Here is a 12,127-nt window from a genome sequence, read left to right on the forward strand (position 1 = left end):
TGTATTCAGGTTAGTCAAAAATACAGAAACAGAAAAAAGATGAAATTGACAGAATGATTTTTAATCCGAGTCCACAAAAACCACTGTGTTTCCTTAAGAAATTTAATCCCCTCACTGTACCCTAGGTTGCAGATTAATTCCTCCCAAGATAAAACGGATTAACCTGTTAAAGAAGTAGCGGTACCTCAAACTTCAATAACTTCAGCGAACTCAAGAACAGCAACAAGAGCACACACAGACACAGTCGATCGACAATTTTATTTATTTAAGAAAATGTATGCAGAGAGGAAAAATTTTCAGTGTTTGAAAAAACGAAAAAGACCTCTTATTTATAGCCATTTGCAGCAAGGAACGCGTCTGTTCAGAAAATCTGTTCAGACCCGTTTTTTTTTTTCCAGAACATTCTGTCCTTTGGGAAAAGTAACGACTTTTCGGAAGGATTACCGTTTGGGAAAAGTAACGACTTTTTGGAAGGATTACCGTTACACTTGAATTTCAAATAAATTCAGTTGCGCCAAATTAATTATGTTATTTAATTAACATTTTGAATTAATTTATAAGAGAAAGGAAATGATTTAACAAAATTGATTAAATAAATTTTGTCCAAAAATATTATCAATCAATCACATCCGAAGCCGAGCGACGACGACGGCGCGAGGGGGCACCTTCTTCTTAACCCTTTAAGAACTAAAGGAAGTGTTTCCTAATATAAGGACAACAATTTCCTTTCTTCTACCGATATGGTAAAAATGACCTTTCATTTGCACTTTTGCAATGACGACTTTTCATTTTCCCTCCAAAATTGGTTCCCCCACTTTCATTGGTTCTTCCACTTTCCATTTTCTCTTTTTTATTTCCATTCACACCTTGCTAAACCCAACACTAACACGACATGTATACAATTTCTTCACAATAGATTGATGATTACAATTAACTTTTATTATAGCTAGTACCTTTTTTTGCTTTATTGAATGTCTGATATTCACATTAAAATTCAACTAATTTTAATTCACATTAGATAGAGGCATATTTAGAGATAGCAAGTCTCTGCCATTTGATCTCTTCGTATCCACGTTCAAAACTGAAATCTCTAAGTAGTGCCACATATAGTCAGTGCCTTAGTGGTGTCTGTGAAATTCCATCTTCTTACAAAACGAGATGGAACATTTTACTGTCCTTCATAGCTTCTTGTTTTTAAATTACTTTACTAAAATAGAATGTACACTTGGTTTGGCCAAAAAGGAATTATTAAGGCTTAATCAATTAATGATTGTTATGAAATACTTCCTCCGCTTCTTCTTAGTTATATAATTACCTGTATATTGCTTGATCCAACAAAGTTTGGTTTAAAATATTCGCTAAATTAAAATTTAAATATTTAAAATTATATTAAAAAAATATAAATTATGTTTTTTCTTCTATCAATATAATAAAAAAATACACCTTAAATATTAATTAAAATTCATATTATTTAACTTTCAAAATGAAAATAGTATTTAAACACCCATATAGAATACATATAAGGCGAAATGAAATGCAATGCATGCAAAACTAATAAATTCGCCATTTTCCGTATATATGATAAAATAAAAAAACACTCAACAAACAAAAACAAAAGAAACACAACGTAAGGACAAAAAACAGACACAAATCTGTTTATTTTCCCCCCCTTTTCTTTTGGCAAATGAAAATGAAATATTTCCAAGATTAGGCAAAAAGAGTAAAAAAAGGAAAAAAAATATTACAAACAATTCTTCACCGCCACGTGTAATGCTAACTTAGACGTTTCTTAAATCCGGAGCAAAAATGTTTACTTGACGTCTTGGATTGGTCTGCAATTAATTTGGAAAATTAGTTAATTAATGGTGGCCAAACACAGCAACTGTCCTAAGTGGACACATCATCATTAATTAATCCACTACTTGTTCGATTTTATTTTTTTTACAAAAATAATCAACTAACTGTTCGCCATAATAAAGCTCTAATACATTTTTCCCACCAAAATCTCATTTAGTTCACACCTTTATTCTTCTGTAACAATTAATATAATCACACTCATCCACATTAAATACTCTTCCGTGAGTCCATCCATCTTTACTTATTCACTATATTAAAATTGATATCCAACAATATTTGTTTAGTTTAGATGTTCACTATACTAAAACTAGATGTCCAACAATATTTGTCCAATTCAGAAAATCAAAAGATAATTTACTTTTTTGTGTTTATTTTACCTTGCTATTAATTAAACACTATTAAATTTCTAATACATTTTTCAAATTATTAAAGTTAATATATTTAAATGGTAATATGATAATGTTACCTCTATTGTTTATTGTTTCTTAAATTAAAGTATGTGTCAAATCAATAGTGGATAACTATTGTTAGACGGAGAGACTAAGAATTTTTTTTAAAAGAAGAGGAAAACCCATATCCTTGTTTCCATAGCGATGGTCCAAAAATCACAATTTGAGTTACATTAACAACATAAAAGATCAATTATCATTAAAAAAAAAAAAAATCAACAACAAAATTGCTTTAAGGAAAATATTCTATATGTAGCATAGACTTAAATTGTGGAATATGAAAGTGTCATTTAATTTAATTTAAACTCAAAATATGGCTATTCCACTAGTTTAAATTAACAAAAATAACTCCTTAAATTATAATACTTTCACATGAAATAAAACAAACATAATATTTTAATTATTTCTACATTCCCCTCTTCATCATTTATTAAATTACCACTTTGCAAGTAGCTTTAGTAAATGCTTTCCCATGCGAGGCCATCTTCACTTAATTTTTATCCAACTTTGCAACTACGTAATTTATGATATGCCATTATATCTGACTGTGACTGCTCAAATTACAAACATAACGAGGGGTCCCATGTAACAAATGCAATTACAAAAACTTACAATTTAACGTAGTAATGGTGCATTATAGCAAACTATTAATTCAAAACAAATGTTATAGTTGCAGTTTAATTTAAATGCAATTCGCAACAAACACTTTGTCATTCGCCTTTCTCCCTTCTCTTTGGAATCTCGCTCGTCACTCTCCTCTTTTTCAACTCTCTCTCGCTCGCCTCTTTCACTTTATACAAAAACAACTGTATAATTTGTGTTTGTGTTTGTATAAAGCGAGAGAGACTGTATGTATAAATATAAATATGTATCTCTTTGTCTATACACTTATAATTATGCAAATACAAATCTTCTCATGCCAGTTCTCTTTTGTATTTGTCTCTCCCTCACTTTATACAAACACCAATTATACAAAATACAATGTATAATTTGTATTTGTAGAAAGCAAGAGGGAGATTTGATATACAAATACAAATGTTTTAACTCGATTCAATTGTATACGAATTTAAATTTTATGCAGATATACAAACACAATCATTGATACATAACATAGTAGTTACATATGTACAATTATATAACCAATATACCTATACAAATCATCTCTCTCCACTCTCTGCCATCTCTCGCTCGCCTCTCTCCCAATCTCGCTCGCCACTCTAGCCTAACACAAAAAACATATACATATACATATACATATATAAACACATTTTTCATACAAATCGCCACAATTTTTATACAAATCGCCGCAATTTATACAAATTAAATGCTCCATAACAAACATAATTTGGCTATGGAGCGCAAATCGCAAAACTATAATATAAAGCGTTAATATATTTTTTACGTTTGTTATTCCTAAAATTTATCCTCTCTAATTGCTTATATCGTAAAAAGAATAAAATAGAAAAATATACAACAAGTGCATGTTGTTAGATACCAGAAATCAAAGGTAAAATAGATGCGTGCAGCTGTCTTGTGTAAAAGTTAATCTTTTTTCACAATAAAATTATGTTGTCATTGTACAAACACAAGGAATATAAAAAGTGATGAAAAATGTTGTTAGTGAAAAGGCCTTTTAAGATGATGGGGTATAGTATACTATAGGCATTAATCAGTCCTTGTGCCAGCTAAGCCAACCAAAATCAACATATGTTATAATTGATGAGTTAATTTTTAATATGGTCATTCAAATATTAAAATAAAATTTATTTTTTTAATTATATAGAAAATTATTGAGAAAATGTCACTAAAGTTATTTTTGATTTTTTCTTTCCGTAAAATCATTCATGTCATGCAAAAATCTCTCCCCTCACTAGATTCATGCCATGTAATGTTATTTTTTTCTTTCTGTAGGACAAGACCTAGTCTAAATTTAAGTTATACAAAAAAAAATAAAATGTAGCCATCTAATTTTGTTTTTAGTATATCAACGAAAAATGCTAATGAAAAAATAAATACTAATGATCTGCTAGTAACTTTAACCTGGTATGAAATAGAACCACATTTTGAAGTACTATAAAAACCAAAAGGCATCTTGCATTTATATATATCATATATATCATGATGAGGTTTAAGACTCATGTCAACTAATTATTTATTTTAAAAAAAACAAAACTTCATTAGTAATTCATTTTTATAAGAGCATTTAATAGATGAATTACTTAATTTGTAGGGATATAAGAGTCTTCCGTACACAAAATTAACAAGAATCTTTATTTTTTATAGTTAGTTTTATTAGCAACCGTACTGAAAATCATTATTGTTAGAACAACAAGATTTTATTTCAAAACGTTTGAGGACTTGAGTTGACAAATACTTAAATTCAAACGGCTAAATTCAACATTTTTGTATCCAAAGTTAATTTAAATTTTATCTTACATGACATAAAAAGTAAAAAATTAATTTGAGACGATATGCCAAGTAATAAAATAATTGAAAAAAGTGACTTTTTTCTTTTTAGGATATAAAATTATAGTTGAATTACATTATAGGAAAAAAAAATTTAGGATTGACTTTAGTAAAATCTTCACAATTCTTAAATAATTATTTAAGGAAGAAACATTCAGAAGTAACTCTAATGAAATCCTTTTAATCTAGATGACTTTGTGGGATTTTTTTTCTTCAAATTTAATACTTAAATAATCATTTAGGAAAGAAGAATTCAAAAGTGCTTTTAATGAATTTATTTAGAATATTTGAATGACATTATAGGAAAAGAATTTAAGAATGACTTCAATGAAATCTTCACAATATTTAATAAAATCTTTTTATTAATTAATTGACCATAACTCTAATATGACTACTCGCACTAGTATTAAAAAAAGGCAATTGTTTAAAAGGCCGAAAAAAAAAAAAAAGAGTTGGAAAGCAAGTCACGTGTTATTTAGAGAGTGGAGAAAAACTGTGAATCCAGTCATTTAAAAAAGACTCCAAACAAGTTTAGTCGTAGCAGTATAAAAACAATCCCACATGAGCCGCGTTTGACGCTTTACCATGTGTGTTAATTGACAAGTCCTTTTTTGTTTCGCCGAAAGGTTAATACTACACAAAACATTTTTTCAATTTTACAGGCACACTTGGCTTCTAACCAAACGTGCCCTCTTTCTCTCTTCCTAATCTTTCTCATTTTCGTCTCAGATTTTTCCCCGTTTCTTCAAACGACGTCGTTTAAGTCCATGATCAACCCGATTCAGTAGTCTAGGGTTTTGATACTGGCTCAAATTCTCCATGGATGGTGGTGTGAAGTCTAGCTCAGGGATGTACGCACCATGTGTACAGCAATCACATAGTCAAAGGTTAGATGAAGGTACAGCAACATCTATGGAGTTACAGAGGTCGGAACAGTGTAGTTCCGTACATTATATGGATGGTTCTCAGTTGGTCGGAGTTTCGTCTTCGGTCGCCGGAGATGGAGGTGCTCCGGCTACGGTAGCTGTACATGTTAGGTATTCAGCTGCAAACGTGATCGATAACCGGAAGCGAGGGAGGCCACCTCGTAACCTGATGGTGAAACCTCCGGTGCCAAAGAAACCGCGAGTAGAGGATGAAGATGTTTGCTTCATATGTTTTGATGGTGGTTCGCTTGTTCTTTGTGATCGCAAGTGAGTGAGGCTCGTTTTTATCAGTTTTCATACTCTACTTTCCAATTTTAAGTGTTCTAATGCTTTTCCCCATGTGACATTACTACACTTTGAGCTATAAATGTTGAGAAAAAAGTACCAGTGCTTCAGAAATAATCGTACTCTTTGTTTGATAAGCGTAATTGTGTTACAAGTTGTTTCTTTTAATGGATAGGGGGTGTCCAAAGGCATATCATCCAGCTTGTATTAAGCGGGATGAGGCATTTTTTCGCTCCAAGGCTAAATGGAACTGTGGTATGTTTTCTCTTACTTCGTTATGCACATGAAGAATCTGTTCAGTTCGTGTAGTTCTTTACTGCTAGAGTTTTTTTGTTTTTTTTTATTATTAGTTTTTTCTCATAATGGGATAATTTAAGTGCCGAAATTATTTTGGCAAGAGCTAAGAGAGAACTAAATGACATTCTATTTAAGTAGAGAGAAATAAGGATAGTAGTTTTTGCGTAGGTTCTCTATTTGTAAATTTACTTTAATTTTATCTATAAAAAAAGAGTAGTAGATTATTGAGCATGACACATTAAGGCTGAAAGTCTTGCATGGCATAATTCATGTTGTTACATTGTAGAAGCATCTTCTATAAATGCAATGACAGCCTTAACTCATACTTCTCGAATGAGTCTTGAATGTAGGAGATGCATGATCGGAATTCGGATGGTCATGTATATTACTTTACAGAATGCTTTGCATTATCATTTCAATTTCCAAGATAAAAGGAATGAGGGGAAGAATCAGTGAGGTGAGTGTTCTCAAGTGAAAACCATGAAAAAGCATGTGAGTCATTGTTATGTTGCTTTTTCTCTTGCTCATTAATATCTTGCCTGAATAACAAAACTAGGTATTGGCTTGAAGAACAAAAACATCTCTGGATGCTTTTCTTTTTCACAATCCTTTCTCGAGATAATATGAAGTCCTAGACATGGATTCTTACTAGCCGTTATTAAACCTTTTGAAATTCAAAGTGTGATCTCATAATATAGTGATTTTGAAAATTTGGAAAATGAAAATCCCAGCACGGGCTGCCAATACTTCGTGGATCTTTTGTCTTTTATTGTGTTGTCTCATGTATCTTTTTGTTGTTTTCATAGTCTATTTCTTAACTTTAATGGAGTACCCTATTGTATCTTTTGCCTTCTGTTGTCTTGACTTGTGCATCTTTTTGTCATTTTCAGTCTTTCCCAAATTCGTATGGACTCTAGTCTTTTTACAAGTTTGTATATCATATATAATGTATTTATTGCCTTCTATCGTCTTGACTTGTGTATCTCTTTGTCGTATTCATTAGTCTTTCTCCGAGTTTGTATAGAGTACATGTTTGTATCTTTTTCCTTTTTTGTCATAACTTATGTATGCTATTGTCTTCTTCAAAGTCTTTTTTCCAAGTTTGAACGGGTTGCATATTTCTAACTTGTCCGAAATGATAGATACTTCCACAAACTCTCTAGGGTATCTGCAGACAATCTTTCACACCATGTGTGGGAATTCCCTTATATTACTAGTAAACAAGTTCATATGATTGTTAATAACTTCTCTCTCTCCCTCTCTCTATTTTTCCCTTTTCCCTACATTGCACATATTTCATCAAGAGCATCCGAAAAATCTGTTTCCTTTGGGGTAGTCATACAACATCACAAAAGATTGTATGGTAATGTGGCTAAGTTGGGAGCTTCTTGAAAGAACCTTATTTATGTTGCTTAGAAAACCTTGTTGCTAAAACCAACTTTTGGTATTGATTTATGTACTGCTTGAATGATGCTTCAAGGAATGTAAGTATTATCTTAAAAATGTATCTCAGTATATCATAGTTGATATATTCAAGGACATTTGAGGATCTTGGTGATATCCAGGGAATCTGGATCTTGGTGATATCCAGGGAATCTATGTTCACAGAAGGTTGGAACAACAAAAAGAACTGAAAAATCAACTAGAACTTATCGAAGTAATCATCAATGTTAAAGTAGAATCCCCTTCCAGAAGATTGGGTGGGGTTTGTGGAGAATCTTTTCTTGGTGTAGATTCTTTACCTTTTGGTATATTACTTGTATTTGGTCAGGCCTTTGGCCATGTTTATGAATGATGCTATGTACGTTTACTTGATTAAAAAAAAGACTAGAATCCACTTCAATGATTGGTACCGGAGACTGTTAATGCATAATAGGTTTGCTTTTATTTTGAACTTAGTACTTTTCTCTTGAACTACAAAAGATCTGGTTCTATTTTCTATATGAAGCATATCATCTACATCATTGGCCTCAGAATGATACAGCACACTGATATTACTTTTTTTTTCCCTTTTTAGGTTGGCATATTTGTAGTGTGTGTCAAAAAGCTTCCCACTACCTGTGCTATACTTGTACCTATTCATTGTGCAAGGCATGCACAAAAAATGCTGATTACTTGTGTGTTAGAGGAAACAAAGGCTTTTGCTCGACGTGCATGAAAACTATCATGCTGATTGAGAACAAAGACCAAGCAGATAAGGAAATGGTATGTGTAATACTGTAATGTACTGTAAGATCTCACAAAATATGTTTCCTTATCAGTCTAACTGCGAATAAACCAATTGGTTCTCCAAGCAGTGATATTATCATGGCTTTCCAGATAAAAGACTGCCATGTTTAATTTTATATTTTGTACTTCTCTTTTCTTTTATCTCCATAAAGTAATCTTGGGTTAAGTTTTGATTTACCTAAAACCTAACAGGTTCAGGTAGATTTTGATGACAAAACTAGCTGGGAGTATCTCTTCAAGGTATATTGGGTAATCCTAAAGGAAAATCTATCATTAACACTAGATGAACTTCTTCAAGCTAAAAATCCATGGAAAGAATCAAGTGCAGTACATGGTAAGCGTCCACTACTGCCTTATGGTCATTATGTTGCAAATAATGGCAATGGTATTGCGGGCAAGTCATTTGTCCATTTAGAGATCAAGAAACCCTTAGAGCTGTTAGAGCTATCTAATAAGGATCCTCCAACCACTGAAAGCCGAACAACTGCAGAGTCTAATAACCCGAGCATTTTCAGTTCTTCTCCTCAGTCAGAACTAACAAAGCCTGCTGTAGAGCTAGAGCTCCAGAATGAACATTGTTTGAGGACAAAACAGGGAAGCACTGCTATGCAGACATCAGTGAATGGATGCATGGAGTGGGCGTCAAAGGAGCTTTTGGATTTTGTTGCACATATGAAGGATGGTGAAACTTCTGCTGTATCTCAGTTTGATGTCCAGACACTTTTGCTCGACTATATTAAGAAAAATAATCTTCGAGATCCTCGGCGGAAGAGTCAGATAATTTGTGATTCAAGGCTCAAAAGCCTTTTTGGTAAGCCATGTGTTGGCCACATAGAAATGCTGAAGCTTCTGGAGTTTCACTTTCTGATAAAGGAGGACTCAGATAAGAGTGCTTTTATACCAGCTGGAATTGTTGGAATAGTGTCTAGCCATGTAGAACCTGATGATAGCAATGGCATCTCTTCATCGAAAAAACGTAAAAGTCGTAAAAATGGTGAAGTCAAAATGACCCAGATTAATCTTGATGAATTTGCTGCAATTGATGCTCACAATATAAATTTCTTATATTTGCGGCGTGATTTGATGGAAAATCTCACTGAAGATGTGGAGAAGTTCCATGACAGAGTTACTGGCTCAGTTGTCCGCATAAGAATACCTGGTAATGATCAGAAACAGGAAATTTACAGGCTTGTCCATGTTGTAGGTAAAAATTGATCATAAAGCTTTTGTTGACACAGTGATGCAATATAATGTCGTTCTTGTTTGTGGGGCTTATAGTACTTTTTAATGCAGGTACATGCAAGACATCTGAACCATATAAGATCAGAGATAAGACGGTTGATGTACAACTTGAAGTATTGAACTTAGACAAGAAAGAAACCATATCTATTGATACTATTTCAAATCAAGATTTCTGTGAGGTAATTAAGACAAAACACGTTTTACTTCTCCATCCATTTTGAAAATTGCTTCCTCTTACTCTCACACTTGTTAAAGAAATGTTGCTCACCAGTCGATATTGCGGCAGATAAGGTGATATTCATCTTTATTATTATGTGTGGTATATCAGTCTTTTCTGACTTTTTTCTTAGGCTGTTCATTTTCACATTTGCCATATTCTTACTTTTAAGTAATGCAGCACAAACTGCTGCTGTATTGGAATTATATAGAGGAAATATATACCACCTAAGCTGAGGCTGAAGAATCATTTAGTTCACAGAGACACGAGCAAACTTTACATGTCAGTGTAATTTTAGTCCATTTAGCATGAATATGATACACGATTCTAGATGAGCTCGTAATACTGGGGAAGTTCGGGATGTTTTGGAAATTGTCAGTAGGGTTGAGCAATTTTTATCTGACTTCTGGTTCTATGTATTAGGAGTATAATTGTAAATATGGAGTAAGATTTTTCAAGTGTAGCTTGCATTAATAAAGTAGTTAAAAGTGATCCAAAAAGTAGTAAACTTGGATTGTAAAAATTAAGTGGGTTTATTAGTTGCATTGAGGGGATGAGGGCAGGGTTGGTGGTGGTTGTATTGGTGGTTTGGTACGAAGATGAATCAGCCTGTTGTTATCACTTACTTTCTTACCCATTGCAAGCTGTCTGTGTGGTACTGACATACGTATTGTGTGTAAAAAAAATATAGTTGCATCGAGGGGGTGATGGCTAGGTTCGAGATGGTTGTATTGATGGAGTATCAAAATCAGCCACTTGTTATCCCTTCTTCCCATTGGAAGCAGTCTGTCTGGCACTGGCAGAGGCCATAGTATGGTACCGTTTTGGTGGTTTTTGGTATCACATGCAACATTTTATGCTGTCTTCTCCTATCTTGCGCTGTTCTACAACCTGGGAAAGGTCTTTCACTTTCTTGCTCTATATTGAATCTAGTCAATTAGTATGGGGTCATGAGAATCTTTTGATTTGTAATAAATTATTGCACGCATCTATGAGGAGAGTGGCATGGCCAAACATTGCCCATGAGCGAATTAGCACCTTGTTTATTTTGGCTCTGGAAGGTGTAGATATTGCTCATTTAACCTTGAACTTTTTGGTGTAGTGGCCTATATGAAGGAAATCTGTTTGTATTTGTTTTGTTTTATCTTGTCTCGTTTCTTTTTGTCGTCTATAACTTCGCGGTGAGTGGCAAGCTAAATTTACTTGTTAGCTGCTGACTATGAAATTCAGGTGCATTATTGGAAAAGCTTATTTCAATTAATTGCATGCATGTTTACAATTATATGTGTTAAAATTTTTACCAACTTGCTCTTCTACCATTACAATGTTCCCACTTCTAGTTTCGGCAGCCCTTCTACATCGAAGATGTTCTTTTCAAGGGTTTTGGTTTCTAGCCGTTTCAGCATGAATTTGTGGGCTTCAAGTGATTGCTTAAATTTGTCGTTTCAGGATGAATGCAGAAGATTACGTCAGAGTATAAAATGCGGGCTTGTGAAAAGGCTTACTGTAGTAAGTGTTCAAACCTGAGTATTGTAAATTTTGCTATAGTAAATTAAGATTTCTAACTTAATGAGATTTAATTGTAGGGTGAGATACAGAAGAAAGCTATGGAACTCCGGGCAGTAAAGCTCAATGATGTATGTCAATTGCTTAGTGTTCAGTTCTTCTAATTGTAACCTTGCATGTATATCATTCGAAGCAATTTACTGTTGGTTCCTTAAAACTTGCGTCACCTAACTCATCTCTCAACAGTTATTCTGTATTTGTGTGTCCTGTCCTATTTTCTTCCATTTCATTAATATCGCATAATGGACATTTTTACAAATTCATGGGAGGTGCCTGTGGGGCTTCTTCTGCAGGAATAAATGAAAAAATGGAGAACTAACTCAATATTTTTGATAATCTCTTTCTTGGAACTGGTGAGCACATTATCTGCTGGTATACATAAAGTGGTACCACCTCTTCTGCAAAAGACCACAACGCGTTACTCCTTGTGGGATGGGTAGCTCATTATTTCTTCATAAAGTGGACATGGTAGTCTGAAGTTGAGGGTACCAGTTGCTATTTTTGTTATTTTCGCCTCATGAAAATAAGAAAGCTTGCAGAAAGGCATGTTACTCATGACTTGGTATACTCTTAACTTGGGGGGGGGGGGGGGG

At 33.2% G+C, this 12,127-nt stretch overlaps 2 protein-coding genes across 4 annotated transcripts in view; one reads left to right on the plus strand and one right to left on the minus strand.

Moving 5' to 3' along the window:
- Nucleotides 1-12,127, minus strand: part of LOC125848255 (PHAF1 protein At3g51130) — a 135,275-nt gene that overhangs the window by 16,838 nt on the left and 106,310 nt on the right. The gene's annotated exons all lie outside the window — the stretch shown is intronic.
- Nucleotides 5,327-12,127, plus strand: part of LOC125848248 (zinc finger CCCH domain-containing protein 44) — a 10,282-nt gene continuing 3,481 nt past the window's right edge. For both annotated transcript variants that reach the window (XM_049528079.1, XM_049528080.1), the window contains exons 1-7: nucleotides 5,327-5,965; nucleotides 6,159-6,238; nucleotides 8,298-8,485; nucleotides 8,702-9,713; nucleotides 9,803-9,930; nucleotides 11,418-11,477; nucleotides 11,555-11,605. In XM_049528079.1, coding sequence (XP_049384036.1) covers nucleotides 5,592-5,965; nucleotides 6,159-6,238; nucleotides 8,298-8,485; nucleotides 8,702-9,713; nucleotides 9,803-9,930; nucleotides 11,418-11,477; nucleotides 11,555-11,605 — 1,893 coding nt within the window. In that variant the 5' untranslated portion in view covers nucleotides 5,327-5,591. The remainder of the gene's footprint in view (nucleotides 5,966-6,158; nucleotides 6,239-8,297; nucleotides 8,486-8,701; nucleotides 9,714-9,802; nucleotides 9,931-11,417; nucleotides 11,478-11,554; nucleotides 11,606-12,127) is intronic.

This window comes from Solanum stenotomum, chromosome 12, assembly GCF_019186545.1.
Source record: "Solanum stenotomum isolate F172 chromosome 12, ASM1918654v1, whole genome shotgun sequence".
Taxonomy (NCBI): domain Eukaryota; kingdom Viridiplantae; phylum Streptophyta; class Magnoliopsida; order Solanales; family Solanaceae; genus Solanum; species Solanum stenotomum.